The sequence below is a fragment of the Mustela lutreola genome, chromosome X, assembly GCF_030435805.1.
Source record: "Mustela lutreola isolate mMusLut2 chromosome X, mMusLut2.pri, whole genome shotgun sequence".
NCBI lineage: Eukaryota > Metazoa > Chordata > Mammalia > Carnivora > Mustelidae > Mustela > Mustela lutreola.
In genome coordinates this window covers 70,721,990-70,745,600 of record NC_081308.1, presented here as the reverse complement: position 1 = coordinate 70,745,600, position 23,611 = coordinate 70,721,990, and the positions used below count along the sequence as shown (strand labels likewise).

Genomic DNA, 23,611 nt, shown 5'->3' with positions numbered 1-23,611 from the left:
AAAGAAAGACCAAAGAAAGAGGTAGTCCACTCTGGGTTGGTAGGTGGTAGTTTTAATTAGCAAAGGGAATTTAAATATGAAGTTTGTTTTGGGTGGCAGCAGGATGAATGGATCTTTGTTTTGTGCCTGCCCACCAAACCTTTCTTTTTTAAATTTTATTTATTAGTTACTTGAGAGAGAGACAGACAGAGATAGAGCGAGCATGAGCAGGGAGGAGAGGGAGAAGCAGGCTTCCCGCCAAGCAGGGAGCCTTATGCGGGACTCGATTCCAGGACCAGGATCATGACCCAAGCAGATGGCAGCTGCTTAACTGACTGAGCCATCCAGGTGCCCCCAACCTACCCACCAAATCTTAAAAGTTTATAAAGAAGCCTTAACTGGGTTCAGTCAAGTATACTGTGCAGGTGTTCTCAATATCACATCATCGTCTCAAGGCTGTGTCCTTAGAGCAGCCTCTGGGAGCAGGAAAGGCAAGTGGAACGTATATCCTAGGATAGGGAAGAGGGTAAGGAGCTTTTAATTGCCTGGGGTCCAGCTCACAGGTAACCTGGTGGTCATATCTTTTTCATGACCCTCTCCAGCACTGGTAAGGTCCTTGACGTTGGTCTTAGTGATTTTTAAAAAATTCTGGCTCTAAGTGCAAGGGATACAAAAGCAAAAATGAACAAATGGGGCTACTTCTTAGTAAAAAGCTAGTGCACAGTGAAGGAAAACATCAATAAAACAAAAAGGCAACCTAGTAAATGGGAAACAATATTTGCAAATAATTTATCTATTAAGGGGTTAATATCCAAAATATATAAAGGACTCATATAACTCAACAACAAAAAACAACCCAATTATAAAATGGGCAGAGTAACTAAATAGACTTTTTTTTTCTAAAGAAGATATAATGATGGCTAATAGGCACATGAAAACATGTTCCATATCACTAATTATCAGTGAAATGAAAACCACAATGTGCGGGGCGCCTGGATGGCTCAGTGGGTTGAGCCTCTGCCTTTGGCTCAGGTCATGATCTCAGGATCCTGGGATCAAGCCCCGCATTGGGCTCTCTGCTCAGCAGGGAGCCTACTTCCCCTCCTTGCCTCTCTGCCTACTTGTGATCTCTCTCTCTCTCTCTCTGTGTCAAATAAATACATAAAATCTTTTAAAAAAAACACAATGTGATGTCATCTCATACCTATTAGAATGGCTATTATCAAAAAGGCAAGAAGTAACAAGTGTTGGAGAATATGTGAAGAAAAAGATACTCTTATATGTTATTGGTGGGAATGTAAATGTAAATTGGTGTAGCCACTATGGAAAGCAGTATGGAGATTTGTCAAGAAATTAAAAATAGAATGACTGTAGGATCCAGATATTCCACTTCTGAGTATTTATTGATGAATACAAAAACATTAATTCAAGTAGATATATGCACCCCTATGTTCATTGCGGCAGTATTTATAGTAGCCAGAATATGGAAACAACCTAAGTGTCCATCCATGGATGAATGGATAAAGATGTGGTACACATACACACACACACTGGAATGCTACTTAGCCACACATAAGGAAATCTTGCCATTTGTGACAATATGGATGGATCTTGAGGGTATTATGCTAAGTGAAAAATCTGATAGAAAAAGGCAAATAACATGATTTTACTATATGTGGCTTCTAAAATAACAAAACAAATGGACAAACCAAACCAAACAAAAAGAAACTCATAGATACACAGATCCATGATTACCAGAGGAGAAAGTGTGTTGGGGGATGGGTGAGAGAGCTTATTTGTATGGTGGTGGATGGTAACTAACAGTGGTCATTACTTTGTAGTATATGAAAATATCAAATTATAATATTTACAGCTGAAACCTCTATAATGCTGTATGCCCATTTTACCTCAAATAATAAAAGACATATTAAGTATATCTTGAGGAAAAAAATAATTTACTAATTTAGCTTGTTGATTTTAGTTTGATTATTTTCAGAATGCCATCACAGACTTCTGAAATCTAATTCTACTTAGTTATCAACAACGGCAGGGAACAGCTTTATGCCTGGGTGACAGCCATTGGTGACTGGCCATTGGTGTCTGGACCTTTTCCTCAAAGCTATTTCTACTTTATTTAGGAAGCTTGGCGCCAGTAATGTTTGTTTTCATATCTCTGTGTACCTTTCATCTCTTTCTCCTCTTCCTTTCCTTATTTTTTTCTCTAATTATTCACTGTGGAATATAGGAGTACATGTTTTTCAGCTCACTGTACACCTCATATACCTTATTGTCAAAGCTGTATAGTCAGCAGTTGAAAGCACTCAGCTTTGCAAGTCTTAATTAAGATTACTGTTTTCGGTACTATTGACCTCTCATTTGGGATAGCATTAGTGCACATCAACAAAATACACAGTTTTCCTGAATCATCACTATTAGAAAAAGATACTTTGTGAGTTACAAAATCAGTCATGTTCCTGAAATTTGTAGTAAAAGAGACCTGTTAGAAACCTTCTTGAGCTTTTGGAAACAATCTCCTGGTTTTGTCCTATCCCATAAACATAACTGAACAGTTACTTATAAACCATTACTGAACCAAGCTGAGCTCTCACCTTGCTGTTACTTATTCCTAGATACTAAAATCCTGGAGTATTATTTAAATTGTGAAAGAGAAAAACTTAGGAAATATATAAAGATCTCAATCTGAGACTATCCATTGGGAGAAATCCATTTGTACTAGAGTATGCAAAGGAGGCATCTTTACAATTACCACCCAAGCAGGGTATGTATACAAGTGCAGTCAAGTTTATTGAGAGCTGAGTGAAAAGGTGGTAGTAGAAACAATGGGCAAGAATTGAGTTGGGGGAAAGATGAAGAAAAATTGATTAGTAGAGTTTTGTGCGTTTTTTTGCCAGGGTGCTGCTACGACAAAGTCAGAAAGCCTAAATACTCCCTGTTGAAGTCAGTGGCTACTGTTAGTCACTGAAAATAAGATGTACTTTCAGAACATCTAAAACCAGTTATTGCAATTGGCAGTGAGAATACAGAATTTGTCAAATATATACTATAGTGAAATCATGGAACAGTGTAAATATACCTCTGAACATATGAAGACAGTTTAATTTTTAAAAATGAAAAATAAATATAAAGATATTTAATGTCTGAGCTTTTATTAAAAATTCAAATGCAGTTCAGTAACTGAGTGTTTTGTGAAAATATGTACAACATTTGAGGGTGCATTTTAGCTTTATTACCAAGGAATAAAGAGAAGAAAAGTGCATATTCTGCCTTATACTTTAATCTTTTCATCACTAAAATACACATTATATTTGTAAAAGTTACTAGTTTAGTCATTATAAAAGAAGATTCAAAGAGAAGTATCTGAAATATTGTACCTAAAGACAGATGAATCCTTTGTAAAAGAAAGAATCCGTCTGAGAAACAGGAAATGATTGATTTATTTTCTGAAATTAAAAAATAAGTGGGAAAATTAGTTCAACTTCTATTAAGTCTTACTTTAAGGTCACATTGTAGGTTAGTGTGCTCCTATTATGGGGGACATAAAAACCAATATCTATTCAAAACTGTCTCTTGAGATTATGATTTAGAAACAGGTTTGCTTATTCTGGTTTGTCTCAAATTACTGCTAATAAGTATTCCTCCTCAGTCAATGCATTGTTTCAACCTTCATTAATTTTTTTTAAGAAAGCTGGAGGTTTTTTCTGAGAAAATTATAGCATTAAAAAGTCTACTCCATGATGCTTTTGCATGTGAATTTGAAGGGAAGAGTACTTTATTTTACAAATAAATTAACTCTAACCAAAAATCTGTTGTTTTATGTCTTAGGACAAAGTTGTTGCTGTTCAGTTCTGTAACAATGGAGACAGGTAACTATGTAGTACATATCTGTGTATACAGATGTTTGACATATTTTACCTCTATTCTTTCAGAAGTAGCTCCCTCTACTGTAGTACTTTATTTCTGTTCAGTTTCTTAAGCTGAAAGCCCTTGTCTATTTTTGATAACATCCTTACCCTGTTCTTTTTAAACTCCTATCCAAGTAGTAGCCATACTTTATCAGTTCTTCCTTTTTGAGTGATTTCTTTTTTGTTTATTTTGGTTTTTTTTCCATTCCTATTATCACTCACCTTGGCCAAGGATTCCATTATTTAACCCATTACCTCCAGTTTTCTTCTCCTTTCAAAATATATCCTGTCTATTTCTGCCAAATCCACATTGCTCTGTTCAGAAATCTTTAGTGTTTCCTCTTTGTCTATAGAATAGAATTCAAATGTCTTATGAATTCAAAACTTTTTATAACTTAACTTAGACCTACATTCTTTTCTCATTTACTATCTCCCATATAAATCATTACATTTAACCTAATTGACTTAATCATTGCTCTTGTTACATCCATATATCTGTATTTTTTCTCCTGTTCATTGATTTGCTTATACTTTACCTCACACCATTCTTAACCAGAAATATCACCCTCTACTCCCCCTCACTTCCCTTTCCCTCCTACAGTCTCCCTCTCCCTTCTGCTTTCCTTTACTCTACTTTTCTTCTCCCTCGAGTCCCTTTCTCCTCTGAGTCCTGTCTTCCCATGTTCTACCTGAACCATTTTCTGACTGCTCCAGATTTTATCCATATTGTCTTCCTTTGAACATCTGTTTTACTTATTGTCTCTCTTACTCATATGATATGTATTTCCTGTATCTGTAAACTCAGAAATTATGTACAGGTATTTGTACACCCTCTCAAATGTTTGACCCCAAAAGGTTGATAATCTTTTTGCCCTGGTCTAAAAATTAACCTAGAATAGATTTTAAAATGTAACCACTTAACATAAATGTGTAACCATATATTTCTATAAGAACTTTATGTGGGTGACCATGTTTTATGTTAATTAAATTTATTTTTTTAAATTTTTTGACCATGTTTTATTTTTAAATATTTTTCAGACAGTGGGTGATTGCTATGATGAATTTGTTCATCTTTATTAAATGCAAGAGTAAATAATGATGGTCCACATAGAGTGAAGTTTATATTAGGAATGAGAAAACCTTCAGATAATTTTTTGAGGTTGATTTATTGCACTATACTGAGGTATACACTTGAAGGTTTGTACAGCTATGATTCTTTCATGCTAGAGGAATCTGAAGTTTTTTAATTCTTTGCCTTTTCCCTAAAGGAAAAACATTATTTTATCTTACATTAGTTATGTGGACAATAAACAAAGGATGTCCAATTTTACTAATAAAGATGCAGTTTAGAATAAAAGTAACATTTTTTTTCTTTCAGAATAACAAGACATTAAAGTATTTTAGCATATAGTATTGCCAAGGGTTTAGGAAAAGTGAGCACTCACTCTCCCACAACTTTTAAGAGATAGTAAAATGTTAAAAAAAAAAAACTTTTGAGGCAAATAACTCACCAAAAGCTTTAAAAATGTGCTGACCATTTGACTCAGCAAAGATATGTATAAGGTTGTACAAAGATACATACAGAGATATTCATCACAACATTATTTTTAATGGTGAAGAATAGAAATAGTATAAATATTTTCATTAGGGAGTTATTAAATTTTTATGCATCCATATAGCTGAATACCTATTAAAAGTGACAGTAGTTTTCTATAAACCTAGAGATGTATCTATAAAATAAACATAAAACATTATATGTAGTATAATTCTGTTTCCTGTAGGGGAAAATAGAAAAGTATTTATGTATGTTTTTAATTAAGTTTGGTGGAATAGAAATGAAAGTATAAACAGTGATAGAATTATGGGTGAATGAATGTATTTTTGTAAGTTTTATTGAGATATAATGCAAATAACATAACTTCAGTGTTTTCTGATATATTCACAGGATTGTGCAGCCTTTACCACAATTTCAGAACATTTTTATCACCCCAAAATAGAATTTCCATACCCTTCAGCTATCACTCTCCAGTATCTTTACCTGCCCACCCTTAACTCTGGGCAGCCTTTAATCCAATTTTTATCTTTATAGATTTGCCTCTTCTGGAGATTTTAAATAAATTGTATTATACAATGTATTTTTTGTGACTGATTTCTATCAGTTAATGTATTGTTTTCAAGATTCAGTCCTGTTGCAACATGTATCATTATTTCATTTCTCTTTATTGCTGAATAATATTTGATTGTATGGATGCCACAATTTGTTCATCCCTTTATTAGTTGATGGACATTGGATTGTTATAACTTTTTGGCTTGTGATGAATAATACCATGAATATTCTTATACAAGTTTTTATGTAGACTTAATGTTTGGTTTCTCATGGATTTATACCTGGGAGTAGAATTGTTGAGTTATATGGTGACTCTCTTTATCATTTTGAGGAACTGCAAAACTGTGTTCCAAAGTGTTTAATTTTCATTCCTCCCAGTAGTGTATGGGGATGAACGTATTACTTTCATAATTGAAAAAAAAAGTGATTTCTTAATTTGGAAAAAAGTAATAAGGGTATTTCACTGTTTCTCTGCAGTTTAAGATTTGTTAGTGGAAGTAGAGATGGAACAGCAAGAATTTGGCAATATCAGCAACAAGAATGGAAGAGTATAGTGCTAGATATGGCTACTAAAATGACTGGGTAAGATTGGCTGTTAGATATTTCAGTGGTTCTCATATGGTATACTGTCTTTTGATTTACTGAATTATATATTATTATATGGATTCGTAAACAGTTTGTAGTTCTTTGGTAGACTTGAAGTATACACCTATATTTAGTCTCTAAGTAAATTGCCTTTTGCTGTTGACAGACTGTATGATAGAAACATTAATAGTCATTCAAAATTCTGATCTCTTGTGAACCAAAGAGCTCTACTCTGCTAATGCCCTCAGAGTTATTTCTGCCTTAGTTTTCTATAGGTCATTTTTAATATCTGTCTATACTACTTTCTACTTTGAGGGTTGTCCAAATGTCATCATAAGCTTAACTATTTATCTGTCTTACTGGGGTTACCTTTATAATGTTACATATTGTTAGCATTCCTACTCAATAGTATAAGTACACTTAATCAGCATTCTGTTTCATCCTCTTCCCTGTTGATTGGAAGATACATGATTACATCTTTAGGGCATTACAGTTTCTATAGGGTAAGGCTCTGGAATCAATTATCTTCCCATTAATAACAATATGGAACTGACATTGTAGTCCTAGCCAGCTATTCTTACCATGTTCAACTAAATTAAAAGTTAATGAATTTCTTGCTGCTCTTTTACAAGATCTGTTAGTTTCAAAATGTATTACTTAAGGGAATCAAGTGTCCATTTTATGTTTCCTTCATATTTTCTGGTAGCCAACATGATCTTATATTTTATTTTTCAAGGGATTATAGATTTTTTTTGTAGTTTCACTTTTTTTGTTCTTGTGTAACAAATTTTTTTTGTCATTTTGTGTCTTCTCTCTTCCTAACATAAGATTATGGGTTTTGCCCTACTTAGGTACTTTTTATTATTTTATTTTGTGAGTACTTAAAAACATAGTTTAGGATTTTTTTATCTAAAAATTTGCAAGCTACTGGAGAGGTTGTTTTTTTTTTTCCATAATTTGCTATTTTAGATATATCGTTGTCAGTAATTTACAGTGTGTGAATACTGCAAATTATTTTATTTAGGAATAATGTGCCATCTGGAGAAGACAAGGTCACTAAACTTAAGGTGACTATGGTGGCCTGGGATCGCTATGACACCACAGTTATTACTGCAGTGAACAATTTCCTTTTGAAAGTATGGAATTCTATCACAGGGCAACTTCTTCATACTTTATCTGTAAGTATTTTTGGAATAATTAAACTGATCAAAAAGGGCATTATTCCAGAATACAGGAAATTTAAATTTTAGTTTACTTTCTATGACATACTTACCCTTGGAGAAGTAAATATTTCAGTTACCTTTGTTGACGTATCTACAAAATAAGGATGGCACATGGTATAGCTGCTAAAAGCAGATATGAAAACATTTCAAGATCCTTTTGAAGTCTGGTAATTATTTATTTTGTAAAATGCATTTAAGGATATGTAAGTTATTCTGTTTTTAGCAGTAGTTGGGATTTTTGTTATTATTGTTTTAGGGGTAGAGCTAACTTTATTTTGACAAGAGCCTCCTTTATGTTCTACTTTCAGGGATTCATTTATGCAAGACATAGAGGTAAGGGGAAAAAGTAAGAGAAAAGGTGGTTTTTCCTCTTCTAAAAATGTATTTGTTGTAGTAAGATAGGATTAATAACAGAAGTCACATAGGTGGGGTTGTTTATTGGTTTATCATGCACACTTCAGGTTAAATACCACTTAAAAGCCTTATTTCCTATCTGCTTCAATTATCAGTTCCTAAATACTTTAGGACAGGGCCAAATGATTTCCATGCAGTTTACAAAGCAGTTAAGAGATAAGGACTAGAATCCAGCTCTCCTGACAAAATTCACTTTGTAGTATACCATGGTATCATCCTTATTTGACTCCTATGTCAGGTTTTCTAAAGATCTGTTTAATTTTGGGAGGATTTCCATATACCTCCCAATTCTCTTTGCTAACACTATGTTAATGGAGTTTTAGATTCTTTTTTTAATTTGCTTAACCAATTTTTATCCCCTTCTGCCTTTCCCTATTCCCTGATAGAAGTTTCTGTTAATTATGTGTAGAAAAATATATACTATTTGCTTGATTCTTGATTAGTAAATGTTCATCTGTGTGCATGCTTCAGTAGAAATACAGTATGAGCCACATATGTAATAAATAGTTTTTCTAGTGGCTGCAAGAGAAAAAGTAAAGCACAATAGGTGAAATTAATTTTAAAAATATATTTTATTCCCCCTTATGGTTTGTCTCCCTCCCAATCCCATCTTGTTTCATTGATTCTTCTCCTACCCACTTAAGCCCCCATGTTGCATCACCACTTCCTCATATCAGGGAGATCATATGATAGTTGTCTTTCTCTGCTTGACGGGAAGGGGGCGTGGGGTTATGGACATTGGGGAGGGTATGTGCTTTGGTGAGTGCTGTGAAGTGTGTAAACCTGGCGATTCACAGACCTGTACCCCTGGGGATAAAAATACATGTTTATAAAAAAATAAAAAATTAAAAAAATATATATATATATATTTTATTTAACCCAGTATATCCAAAATAGTAGCATTTCAGCATGTAACTAATATGAAAATTATTAACTATTTTCTGTTTTTAAAATACAAAATCTTTGAAATCTAGTGTGTATTTTATATTTACATAACATCTCAATTTGGACTAGCCACATTTCAGATGCTTAATAGCCACATGGGGCTAACTGCATATGAGACTGCACAGATCTGTATCTCTCAAAATCACAATTTCAAAGTTTGTGTCATAGCCACTGGCTTTATAGATCTATGTAAAATTCTGTCTTAACAAGTACCTTAATTTAGAATTTTGTTTAGTGGGACTCTTCCCATGGGTCGATTCATGGATCATCTGTTTTCAGTGAATTTTACTAAAAAAATTTAGAACAGAATATGTTTATTTTTAGTCCTTGTAATAGTCAAATCTATTTAGTTTTGATATTTATCTTTTCTGTATTAACAATTTGTTTATTGGGGTCTTAGTGTAGTGTAAAGTTCTTCCACTCAGCAAATACTTACTGAGCATTTACTGTGTGCCAGCAACTGAGTTAGATATTAGGAATAAACAGTAAATTAGAGAGTTCCCATCATCCTGGGATTTACAGCATTTTAAGAAAAAAATAAAAATAACAAGAAAAGCCACACAAAAATTAATTAAAATAAATGGTCAGTAGAAAAGAAGTGCAAAATACAATGCAAGTTTCTAATAGGGTGACCAAACCTGGTCTAAAACTACTTGACCCTGGTCAAAATAGGGTCAGAGAGGTTTCCTAAGGAAGTTCAATTTGGGTTAAGATTTGAAAGATAGAAATCACCTGGGTCTCAGCCTAAATGTTACCTCCTTGACAAGGCCCTCCCTGATCAAACATTCTAGAGTAGCCTTGCAGTCTTTGTCTTATTCTATCACCTCACTTTATTTTCATCATAGCATTTATCAGTATCTGATATTTTTTTCTTTTCTGTCTCAATATGGTAGGATATCAATAAATATTTGATATATTAGATATGTGAGAGAGTTGGAAGGTCCTTATAGGAAGAGGGAAAAGCACATCAAAGGTCTTCAGGTAGAATGGAGTTGAAATAAAGCCAATTTTTGGCTAGAGCACAGAGAACAGAAAGTATCACCAGATAGGACTGGGGAAATAGACAGAGACCAGACCATTCAGGGTCATATAGGATCTATTCTAGACCAATAGAAAACCATTAAAAGATTTAAAAGCTAAGGGATGACATGTGAATTTTGATTTTGAAGGATACTCTATAATTCTGGCAACAGAATAGAGAGAATAGATTGAAATGAAGATAAGAGTGATTCTGGTATGCTGTAGGAGTCTATGGTAGGATGAGCCATGATAATAATTTGGATTTGTGTGGCAGTTGTGAAAATAGAGGTGTGCTTAATAATTAATTAAATAATAATAAGACAGATGATATATATTAAGACATTATTGAATTTGCTTAGGTTTTGTTCTCTATGCTCCATTGATTATGTCCTATCCTATGACAGGACCAACAAATTAAATCCCCTATTTAAAAACTTTTATTTTCTAATGTACAGTGAAATAGTTGTATCATTATCATTTGAGTTTAACAAAGTAATTTACTGTTTACTTGTTAGAGACCTGAGAAACTATTTGTTATATCAGATTGATTATTTAGCATATAACGAAGTGATTTTTTAGTGGTCCCTGGGAAAAAAAGTTTTAGTAGATTATCAGTTGTAAAAGTATTTATTGCAATGGGATTTTACCTACACATTTTGAGCCAGTCTGCAGTTAGGTTTTAATAAGTTATATTTTTTCTATATAAAGGTGATATGGTAAGGTGCTCTATTATTACATGTTTTATAATGATTTGGGATAAAATGCACTTTTTAGAGTCATAAGATATGATGATTTCTTTTTTTTTAAAGATTTTATTTATTTATTTGACAGACAGAGATCACAAGTAGGTAGAGAGGCAGGCGGGGTTGGGGGGGAAGCAGGCTCCCCACCAAGCAGAGAGCCCGATGCGGGATTCGACCCCAGGACCCTGAGATCATGACCCGAGCTGAAGACAGAGGCTTTAACCCACTAAGCCATCCAGGCACCCTATATGATGATTTCTAAAAGCTCCTATTGTGTAATATGCTCATGTGTTCCTAAGTGAAATGCCACTTCACTATGTCGTACATGCTTTGCCTATCGTTAATCATGTATAATCATGTATTCTTATCAATGATCTAAATTCAAGTGTTGGCAAACTACTTCAAGGCTAGATAGTAAGTATTTTAGGCTTTGCAGGCCACGTATGGTCTCTGTTGTATATTCTTTGTTTTTTAAAGCCTTTTAATGTAAAAACCATTCTTCGCTCATGGACTGTGTGTACAAAAATGTCTGGGACCTAGATTTGGATTGCCGGCTACAGTTGCAGACTCCTGATCTAAGGTCTCTATCTACTGATATTCATTAGTAAAGGAAACATATATAGAGAGTATTGTTGTTGTTGTTTACTTTTTTTTCCCTTTTTTAAATTAACATATAATGTATTACTTGCCCCAAGGGTACAGGTCTGTGAATCCTCAGGTTTACACACTTTACAGCACTCACCATAGCACATACCCTCCCCAATGTCCATAACCCAACCACCCATTGGGTTTTAAACATTTTTTAGCAGCGAACCCATTTTTCAGAAAGCATGTTAAATGAAACCTTCAACTATAAAGTAGATAAAAGAGCAGAGCCACTATATTTTTTTGTTTGAATGTACCATGGAGTCTTCCAAGGTATAATCTGAATAAATTTGATTTATTCAAATAATTTGATAAAGAATAGTACAGGTTTGTGTGTCATCTCTGTGGCAGAATTGGGTGTTAATGAAAGATTCTGTTTGTCCCATTTTCTGTGGGTATTTTAAATAGCAGAGTCATAGAAATACAAATTCGATTTCAGGGGCCTGGTTAATGAGCTATAATTGTTTTGGACTGTACTTTAAACCCCTTTTTGGGTATTCTGTATTAAATACTTCTTGAAATCAGCACCTAAACATAGAAGGAACTCTAATTGAACTATTTCTTGTAGTGACCGTGTAGTAAATGCTGTTATGTACATAAATTCATCTGAGTGGGATTAATAGCACATTCCCATGAACTTTTGGCCAAATAAACCAAATACTTGGTGTCGCTTTTCATTTTTAATATTGATTTTTATCACAGGGACATGATGATGAAGTATTTGTTTTAGAAGCACATCCATTTGATCAAAGGATCATACTTTCAGCGGGTCATGATGGGAACATTTTTATTTGGGACCTTGACCGGGGGACCAAAATTCGGAATTATTTTAACATGGTAAGAAAAATCTGTATTTAATTCATATTAAGGCAGATATCTCTTATATGACAACTTGGTAATTACAGTATACTTAGTGCCAAGGAACCTCTGTCATCTTTGTTTAACTCCATACAATAACTTAGAGAATGTCTCAAGACCTGAGAGTAAGGCCAATCAAGAGTTACACATTTCAGAGTGACTCTGTTGTCATGGCATTAGTATTTTCTAAATTCTTGTCCCCAGCTCTTAATTCTAGAAACTAAAGTTTAAAAGCTTTTGGAGCTAACAGTAACCAAAATCACAGGAAGTGTAATGCTTAAACAATAATCACAATGTGTAAATCCTAATAGTGACTATATTGTATCTGCTTCTGGTAAACCCCGTATGGCTTTAGTTAGTAATCAGGAAGTTGTTTGGCAAACATGGAATTGAAGGTATAGATACTCTTAAGATATATTTCATTCAAACCATGGAAAAATCTGGTAGCTATCTTTTCTCCCAGTAGAACATCCTCCTATGGTAATGGGAATACTCATATCCTCCATATTTCATATTCCTCTCTGAAGAACAGTTCTGAGGAAACATTTCTAAATTGTCAACCTTTGAGCCCTCTCTTATAGGCTTTGTATAGTTCTAGAGTGTTAATAATACCTTGTCTTTTTTTTTAGTAAAATTGATTTGTGTGCTTTAATTTTAAGAAGATTTTTTAAAGACTTAGTTGCATTAAAATTTAAGGTGTGAAGATATTATCTTGACTTTGCTTAAATAGCACATTTGTCATTTTGGTTGTGTTTAGGTCTTTTCTTATTCTCAGTCATTCATTTAGTACTTCTTGAGATATGACCATGCTAGTAATGTTTGATACCATCTATTGCATTTACCATTTATTGCATATCTTCTTTTTAACTTCTTTCAGAGCTTTACTGTTTCAGTAGGGTTCTGGCTACAGAAGCCAGAGAGTACATTGGAATGCTGATGCATCACAGATTCCAAGATATTAGGAAGCTGAATCTATTGCCTACTTATTATTTGAAAATTACCTCTTAAAGATGACTTAGAGTGACTCCTCTAAATTTCAGATTGAAGGCCAAGGCCATGGTGCAGTGTTTGATTGTAAATTTTCACCAGATGGAAACCATTTTGCCTGCACAGACTCTCATGGTCACTTGCTGCTTTTTGGTTTTGGATGCAGTAAATACTATGAAAAGGTTAGTCTATTTAATTTTTTGTTACAGACTCTAATTTTGGATTGTATCATTCATAAATTTTATTTCAAGTCTTCAATTTAATAAGGGTCATTGTGTGTCAGTAGACACAAAATAACAAAGTCACCTTTCTTGATAAAAGTTTTCATAACTGCCAGAACATAGGCTTGGCAGTTTTAATCACTATTAAGATATAGGGTGATGTAGATATAAAAATTCATTAGGAAATCCTTTGGCTTAGAACATATTCCCTGTACTGCCCTTCAGGTGTAATGGAGAACAACTTTACCAGGTTGCATCTTATAACTCATCATAAATTAGAAATAAACAGCTGGTAACAAAATGTTAATTTTCTTGCTTGGCCACTTTATTAGTCATCTTGTTAAAATACTTTGGAAGCTAATTTAATTGGTTCTTTATATTTTATTAGCTATGAATTTGAAATAGATTATAGATTCTTAAAGTTGGAAGAGAACTCAGAATCATTTTTAGCTCAATACTTATAACATCTTTGAGTATTTTTTATGTATTTTGTACTTACCTGCTTTGCCATTTATATTATACTCCCATCTATCCTTACTTGGGTATATTTAAGCAATAAAAATAGCTGTAATAGTTTGTATGATGTTTGCAACTTAAACGAAAATAACTAACTTTAACCACTGTGTTATTGCTCTCCTTCATGTGCTAATTGGAGAAATACATATAGGGCCAGAAAGTAATACCGATTATAGGATTTTTGTGGAGAAGAGATAAGATTAACATTTAGGTGATTCATTTCTACCTGGAGGGAGCACAAAGCAATAGAGGGCTATAAGAGGATGTAAAAAAAGTGTCTGATTTGAAAAATGCACTCTCTCTAGGAATAAAAATTAATTCCCTATGCATGTTAAATACTTAAAATCTGTCATAAAGATTCCAGATCAGATGTTCTTCCACACGGATTATCGACCCCTTATCCGTGATGCCAACAACTATGTACTGGATGAACAAACCCAACAAGCTCCTCACCTCATGCCTCCCCCATTCTTGGTGGATGTTGATGGCAATCCTCATCCTACAAAATTCCAAAGACTAGTACCAGGACGGGAAAATTGTAAAGATGAACAACTTATACCACAGCTGGGATATGTGGCTAATGGTATGTTATTTCCAAAATTAAATGTAAAACATTTTACAAAATGTTACACTTGCTGCTGTTCTCTCTATATGTCCCTTGCTAAACTCTGTAGTAAGTTATAATATATTTTACCTAATCTATTAATTTGCAGTTTTATAGTACTTACCAGAGTAGTTTTATATTTTTTATGTCACTTAAACACAGAAAAATGGATTAAGACAATAGGCATGTGCTCAAGCAGAAAATGTATTGACCTGCTTCCTTAGAACCCTGAACATTAAATTTACAAACTTTAATGTGTCAAGCTTTTCTCATTGGTGAAATTCCACTGCTCATATTATTGGTATTTTAATTTGACAGTCTGTAGTTAATAGACCAAAGATAAAGAAATTTCAAAAACTATAAACTAGGATATGGCCATTTACCCATTCTCTTGTATGAAATGCAAAGAATTATTTAGTGTTTAAATAACAGTCACTTCTGAAGGATGTAAAGGAAGCAGTGATGAGCATGATACATGATGTAAGGATACTAGAATAAGACACTGAACTATGCTAGCCCCTGTCAAAGCAACTCTTCTTTTTCAAATTTTAATTCCAGTATGGTTAACATACATTGTTACATTTGTTTCAGCATACTATATACTATATAGTTATTCAGCAATTCCTTGTATAGTCCTGTGCTCATCACCACAAGTGCACACCTTAATCCCTGTCACCTGTTTGACCCACACCCCACCCAACTCCCCTCTACTAACAATCAGCTTTTTCATTATAGTTAAGAGACTATTTCCTGGCTTGACTCGTTCTCTCTCTTTTTTCCTTTGCTCATTTTTTTTTGTTTCTGAAATTCCACATATGAATGAAGTAATACAGTATTTGTCTTTCTCTGACTGACTTATTTCAATTAACATTACATTCTCTAGCTCTATCCCTGTCATTGCAAATGGCAAGATTTCATTTTTTTTTTAATGGCTGAGTAATATTCCATTGTGCATTTGTGTGTGTATGTGTGTATGTGTGTGTATGTATACTATATCTTTATCCTTTCACCTCTTGATGGACACTTGGGCTGCTTCTGTATATTGGCTATTATAAATAATGCTGCTATAAACATACATGCATCATTTCAAATTGGCCTTTTGTGTTTTTTGGGTGAATACCCAGTGGTGTGGTTACTGGATCTTAGGGTACTTCTATTTTTAACTTTTTAAAGAAGATTTATTTATTTGAGAGAGAAAGAGAAAGAGAGCACAAGCGCGGGGAGGGGCAGAAAGAGAGAAAGTCTCAGACAGACTCCCCGCTGAGTGCAGAGCCCAACACTGGACTCCATTTCATGATCCTGAGATGATGACCTGAGCTAAAATCAAGAGTCAGACACTTATCTGACTATGCCACCCAGGTGCCCCACTATTTTTAATTTTTTGAGGAACCTCGTTACTGTTTCCACAGTAACTACACCAGTTTGAATTCCCACCAAAGGCACAAAAGGGATCCTTTTCCTCCACATCCTTGCTAACACTTGATGTTTCTTTTGTTTTTGATTTTAGCCATTCTGAAGAGTGTGTGGTGGTATCTCGTTGTAGTTTGGATTTGCACTTCCTTGATTGTGAGGTTGAGCATCTTTTCATGTGTCTGTTGGCCATTTGGACGTCTTATTTTTTTATTATGTTATGTTAGACACCATACAGTACATCATTAGTTTTTGATATAGTGTTCCATGGTTTATTATTTGTGTATAACACCCAGTGCTCATTATAAAACATGCCCTCCTTAGTAACCATCATGGGGCTAACCCATCCTCCCACCCCCTCCCCTCTAAAGCCCTCAGATTATTTCCTAGAGTCCATAGTCTCTCATGGTTTGTCTCCCTATTTGATGTCCCCCCTTTCAGTTTTCCTTTCCTTCCCCTAATATCCTCCATGCTATTCCTTATGTTCCACATATGAGTAAAACTATGTGATAATTGTCTTTCTCTGCTTATTTCACTTAACATAATCCCCTCCAGTTCCATTCATATTGATGTAAATGGTGGGTATTCATCCTTTCTGATGGCTGAATAATATTCCATTGTATATATGGACCACATCTTCTTTATCTTTTCACCTGTTGAAGATCATCTCGGCTCCTTCCACAGTTTGACTATTGTGGACATTGCTGCTATGAACATTAGGGTGCATGTGCCCCTTCTTTTCACCACATCTATACTTTTGGGGTAAATATCCAGTAGTGCAATTGCTGGGTCATAGGGTAGCTCTATTTTTAACTTTTTGATTAACTTCTGTACTGTTTTTCAAAGTGCCTGTACCAACTTACATTCCCACCAACAGTGTAAGAGGGTTCCCCTGTCTCCACATCCTCTCCAACATTTATTGTTTCCTACCTCATTAATTTTTGTCATTCTGACTGGAAGTTCAGATGTCTTCTTTGGAGAAATGTCTGTTTATTTCTTCTGCCTATATTTTAATTGGATTATTTGGTTTTGAGTGTTGATTTAGCTAAGTTCCTTATGTATTTTAGATACTGTTTATTGGTATGTCCTTGGCAAATATTTTCTCCCACTCAGTAGGATAATGTTTAGTTTTGTTGATTGTTTCCTTTGCTGTGCAGAACTTTTCTATTTTGATGCAGTACCAATAATTTATTTTGGCTTTTATTTCCCTTGCCACAGGAGACCTATCTACAAAAATGTTACTATGTCTGATATCAGAGAAATCATTGCCTATACTCTCTTCTAGGATTTTTATGTTTTCAGAATTTGCATTTAGGTCTTTTAAAATTTTTTTAAAAGATGTGTTTACTTATGAGAGAAAGAGAGAGGCGAGAAGGGCAGAGGGAGAAAGAACTCCCAAGCATACTTCCTGCTGACATGGAGCCTAGCTCAGGGTTCAATCCTCGGACCCTGAGATCATGACCTGAACTGAAATCAAGAGTCAGCCATTTAATGGACTGAGCCACCCAGGCTCCCCAGTATAGACATTCTTAAATATTTGTTCTTCTAATCCATAAGCATGGATGTCTTTCCAATTCTTGGTGTCATCTTCAATTACTGTCATCAGTGTTTTATAGTTTTCAGAGGATAGGTCTTTCACCTCTTTTGTTATAGATTTACTCCTAGGTAACATTATTTTTGGTATCATTTTCATTGTGATTTTTTTTCCTAAATTCTCTTTCTGTGCTTCATTATAAGTATATAGAAATGTAGTAGATTTCTGCACATTTTCTATCCCATGACTCCTGAATTCATATGTCAGTGCCAGTAGCTTATTGGCACAGTTTTTAGGGTTTTCTATATAGTGGGTTTTCTGCAGATAGTGAACAGTTAACTTCTTCCTTACCAATTTGCATGCCTTATATTTTTTGTGTATGATCTAATAGCTATGGCTAGGATTCCAGTACCATCTTGAATAAAAGTGGTGAGAGCAGATACAATTTTCTAGTTCCTTACTGTAAGGGGAAAGCTCTCAGTTTTTCCCCATCAATGATTATATTAGCTGGTTTTTTGTTTTGTGTTTTGTTGTTGTTGTTGTTGTTGTTGTTTTTGTGTACAGCCTTCATGATGTTCAGGCATGTCCCCTCTATCCCTACTTTGTTGAGAGTTTTTATCATAAATGTCTGTTATACTATATCAAATGTATTCTCTCCATCTATTGAAAGGATCATATGGTTCTCATCCTTTCATTTATTATTTATTTTATTTTATTTTTCTTTTCAGGGCAATAGAATTCATTGTTTTTGCACCACACCCAGTGCTCCATGCAATACGTGCCCTCCATAATAACCACCACCTGGCTCCCACAACCACCCACCCCTGCCCATTCAAAACCCTCAGATTGTTTTTCAGACTCTATAGTCTCTCATGGTTCATCTCGCCTACCAATTTCCCTCAACTCCCTTCTCCTCTCCATCTCCCCATGTCCTCCATGTTATTCGTTATGCTCCACAAATAAGTGAAACCATATGATAATTGACTCTCTCTGCTTGACTTATTTCACTCAGCATGATCTCTTCCAGTCCCGGCCATGTTACTACAAAAGTTGGGTATTCATCCATTCTGATACAAGCATAATACTCCATAGTGTACATGGACCATATCTTCCTTATCCATTCGTCCGTTGAAGGGCATCTTGGTTCTTTCCACAGTTTGGCGACCGTGGTCATTGCTGCTATAAACATTGGGGTACAGATGGCCCTTCTTTTCACTACATCTGTATCTTTGGAGTAAATACCCAGTAGTGCAATTGCAGGGTCATAGGGAAGCTCTATTTTTAATTTCTTAAGGAATCTCCACACTGTTTTCCAAAGTGGCTACACCAACTTGAATTCCCACCAACAGTGTAAGAGGGTTCCCCTTTCTCCACATCCTCTCCAACACACGTTGTTTCCTGTCTTGCTAATTTTGGCCATTCTAACTTGTGTGAGATGGTATCTCAATGTGGTTTTAATTTGAATCTCCCTGATGGCTAGTGATGATGAACATTTTTTCATGTGTCTGATAGCCATTTGTATGTCTTCATTGGAGAAGTGTCTGTTCATATCTTCTGCCCATTTTTTGATATGATTGTCTGTTTTGTGTGTGTTGAGTTTGAGGAGTTCTTTATAGATCCTGGATATCAACCTTTGTCAGTGCTGTCATTTGCAAGTATCTTCTCCCATTCCGTGGGTTGCCTTTTTGTTTTGTTGACAGCTTCCTTTGTTGTGCAGAAGCTTTTGATCTTGATGAAGTCCCAAAAGTTCATTTTCGCTTTTGTTTCCTTTGCCTTTGGAGACATATCTTGAAAGAAGTTGCTGTGGCTGATATCGAAGAGATTACTGCCTATGTTCTCCTCTAGGATTCTGATGGATTCCTGTCTCATGTTGAGGTCTTTTATCCATTTTGAGTTTATCTTTGTGTGCATTGTAAGAGAATGGTCGAGTTTCATTCTTCTACATATGCCTGTCCAATTTTCCCAGCACCATTTATTGAAGAGACTGTCTTTTTTCCACTGTATATTTTTTCCTGCTTTGTCGAAGACTATTTGACCATAGAATTGAGGGTTCATATCTGGACTCTCTGTTACACTGGTCTATGTGTCTGTTTTTATGCCAGTACCATGCTGTCTTGGTGATCACAGCTTTGTAGTAAAGCTTGAAATCAGGTAACATGATGCCGCCAGTTTTATTTTTGTTTTTCAGCATTTTTTTAGCAATTGGGGGTCTCTTCTGATTCCATACAAATTTTAGGATTATTTGCTCCAGCTCTTTGAAAAATACCGGTGGAATTTTGATCAGAATGGCATTAAAAGTATAGATTGCTCTAGGCAGTATAGACATTTTAACAATGTTTATTCTTCCAATCTGAGAGCATGGAATGGTCTTCCATCTTTTTTTGTCTTCTTCAATTTCTTTCATGAGTGTTCTGTAGTTCCTCGAGTACAGATCCTTTACCTCTTTGATTAGGTTTATTCCCAGGTTCTTGGTGCTATAGTAAATGGCATCGATTCTCTAATTTCCCTTTCTGTATTTTCATTGTTAGTATATAAGAAAGCCACTGATTTCTGTACATTGACTTTGTATCCTGCCATGTTACTGAATTGCTGTGTGAGTTCTAGTAATTTGGGGGTGCAGTCTTTTGGGTTGTCCATATAAAGTGTCATGTCATCTGCAAAGAGAGAGAGTTTGACTTCTTCATTGCCAATTTGGATACCTTTTATTTCTCTTTGTTGTCTGATTGATGTTGCTAGGACTTCTAATACTCAGTTGAACAAGAGTGTTGAGAGTGGGCATCCTTGTCGTGTTCCTGATCTCAATGGGAAGGCTGTGAGCTTTTTCCCATTGAGGATGATATTTGCTGTGGGTCTTTCATAGATAGATTTGATGAAGTTCAGGAATGTTTCCTCTATCCCTATACTTTGAAGCGTTTTAATCAGGAACGGATGCTGGATTTTGTCAAATGCTTTTTCTGCATCAATTGAGAGGACCATGTGGTTCTTCTCTCTTCTCTATTGATTTGTTCTATCACATTGATTGATTTGTGAATGTTGAACCATCCTTGTAACCCTGGAATGAATCCCACCTGGTCATGGTGGATAATCTTTTTAATGTGCAGTTAGATCCTATTTGCTAGGATCTTGTTGAGAATCTTAGCATGCTTATTCACCAGTGATATTGGTCTGAAATTCTTTGTTTTGGGGTCTTTGCCTGGTTTGGGGATCAGGGTAATGCTGGCTTCATAAAAAGATTCTGGAAGTTTTCCTTCTGCATCAGTTTTTTGAAACAGCTTTAGGAGAATAGGTGTTATTTCTTCTTTGAAAGTTTGGTAGAATTCCCCAGGTCATCCTTTCATTTATTAATGTGATGTATCACATTCATTGATTTGTGAATACTGAACCACCACTGCAGCCAAGAAGGAGATCCTACTTGATTGCTGGATTCTGTTTGTTAGTATTTTGTTGAGGATTTTTGCATGTTTTTAGTTATCAGGATATTTCTGGGCTCATAGAATAATTCTGGAAATTTTTCTTCCTCTTTTATTTTATGGAATACTTTGAGAGGAATAGATATTAACTCTTCTTTAAATGTTTGGTAGAAGTCACCTGTGAAGCCTTCTTGTCCTGGACTTTTGTTCTTTGGGTGTTTTTTGATTACTGATTCAACCTTCTCGCTGACAGTCTATTCACATTTTCTATTTCTTCCAGCTTCTGCTTTCATAGTTTGTATTTTTCTAGGAAGTTATCCATTTCTTCTACGTTGTTATTGGCGAATAGTTTTTCATAATATTCTAATTGTACTTATGTGGTGTGGTTGCTATTTTTCCTCTTTCCTTAGCAATTTTATTTATTTATTTATTAATTTGTTTGTTTTCAGTGTTTCAAAGTTCACTGTTTATGCACCACACCCAGTGCTCCATGAAATACGTGCCTTCCATAATACCCACCACCATGCTTATTTTATTTATTTGTGTCTTTTTTGGTTGTTTTTTGATGAGTCTGGCTAGAGGTTTATAAATTTGTTTATCTTTCAGAGAAACAGTTCCTGGTTTCTTTGATCTGTTCTACTGTTTCTTTAGTTTCTATGTCATTTATTTCTGCTCTACTTTTTGTTAGTTCCTACCTTCTGCTGGTTTTAGGTAGTTTAGTATTTTTTGTAACTCCTTTAGATATAAGGGTAAGTTGTTTTTTTGATGTTTTTCTTGCTTCTTGAGTAAGTCCTGTATAGGTATAAAGTTCCCATTTAGAACCATTTTTCCTACATCCCAAAGCTTTTGGACCATTGTGTTTTCATTTTCATTATTTCCATGTACTTTTGTATTTCTTCATTCATTTCATGGTTAATCCATTAATTGTTTAGTAGCATGTTATTTAACCTCCATGTATTTGTGGTCTTCCAGATTTTTTCTTGTGTTAAACTTCACTTTCATAGCTTTGTCATTAAAAATATGCATGGTATGACTTAAATCTCTTTGAATTTGATGAGACTCTCTTTCTGGCATAATATTTGATCTCTTCTGGAGAATGTTCTGTGTGCATATGAAAGGAAGGTGTATTCTGCTGTTTTAAGATGGGATGTTCTAAATATATCTGTTAAATCCACCCGGTGCACTGTGTCATTGTTTGTTTCTTAATTATGTTTAGATGTAAGTAGTATATTAAAGTTCCCTACTATTGCTTTATTATTATTGATTGGTTCCTTTATGTTTGTTATTAACTGTTTTATGTATTTAGTGCTCCCATGTTGGATGTGTAAATATTTACAATCATTCTTTGTAGTAGATTGTCCCCTTTGTTATTATATAGAGTCCTTCTTTGTCTCTTGTTATAGTCTTTGTTTCAAAATCTGTATTTTCTGATGTAAATATTGCTACTACAGCTTTCTTTTCACATGCATTTGCATGATAATTGTTTTTTGGTCTCCTCACTTTCAGTCTGCATCTATCTTTAGGTCTAAAGTGAGTCTCCAGTAAATAGTATATAGATAACTCTTTTTTTTTTTTTAAGTGTATTCTGTCACCCTGTGTCTTTTGATTGGAGCATTTAGTCCATTTACATTTACATCAAAGTTATTATTGATAGATATGTAGTATTGCTATTTTATTACTTGTATTGTGGTTATTTTGAAGGTTTTTCTTGATCCTCTCTTATCTTTCTTTAAGTTTTGCTGATTTGCTTTGGTAATGTATTTGAATTCCTTTCTCTTTATTCTTTGCCTATCTATTAATGTTTTTTTGATTTGTGGTTATCATTAGGTTTATGTAGAATCACTTGTGCATGTAGCTGTCTATATTAACTTCATTGCACCCAGTTTGTTTAGAATCTCAATTACTGCATTCTTTGTTTCTAACAGTTCTTTAACCCTTTTATCTCTGGGTTAAGGGCCTCCCCAAGGTCTTCCAGGCTTTTCTCAAGCCCAGTGATTATCCTTATGACTGTTGCTTCAAATTCTCCATCTTCCTATTACTTATTTCTGTTTTTCTTAAATCTCTGGCCATTACCTTATCTTATGTTTGAATTCCTCCATCTTGGCATTTTTTCCAAGTCTCTGTCTACTTCTCTGTGTTAGAAAAGCCTGTTATTGCTTCCTGCTCCTGAGAATTATGGGTTTATGAAGAAGTCATAAAGTGTCCAAGGCCTGGTGCTTCAAGGAATGTCTCTGGTGTGTGCTGAGTGTACTCTGCTGCTGTGTTTCAGTTGCCCTGTCCTTCAGACCATTCCTCTTCAGAGGTTTTCCTTGCCTGTGGTGGGCAGTGTTTGTACCTTGGCCAGAGTGTGGTGTGTTTTAATTATGTGTGCTCTGTTCTGCTTGTTAAATGAGACTTGGTGGTACTTCTACTAGAACTGAAGCCTTGCAGAACTCCTTGCTCAGGAGTTGTGGTGTGTGCAGGGATTTCTGCTGGTCTTCTGGGCAA

General features: G+C 34.7%; 1 protein-coding gene across 4 annotated transcripts in view; it reads left to right on the top strand.

The window, feature by feature from the left end:
- The window catches only part of BRWD3 (bromodomain and WD repeat domain containing 3), a 216,972-nt gene that overhangs the window by 104,369 nt on the left and 88,992 nt on the right, over window positions 1-23,611 (top strand). For 3 of the 4 annotated variants that reach the window (XM_059156493.1, XM_059156492.1, XM_059156494.1), the window contains exons 12-17: window positions 3,823-3,863; window positions 6,487-6,591; window positions 7,619-7,772; window positions 12,287-12,421; window positions 13,483-13,611; window positions 14,524-14,749. In XM_059156493.1, the coding sequence (XP_059012476.1) occupies window positions 3,823-3,863; window positions 6,487-6,591; window positions 7,619-7,772; window positions 12,287-12,421; window positions 13,483-13,611; window positions 14,524-14,749 (790 nt within the window). Of the gene's footprint in view, window positions 1-2,609; window positions 2,759-3,822; window positions 3,864-6,486; window positions 6,592-7,618; window positions 7,773-12,286; window positions 12,422-13,482; window positions 13,612-14,523; window positions 14,750-23,611 lie in introns of all 4 variants that reach the window. The other variant, XM_059156495.1, reaches the window with a different exon arrangement.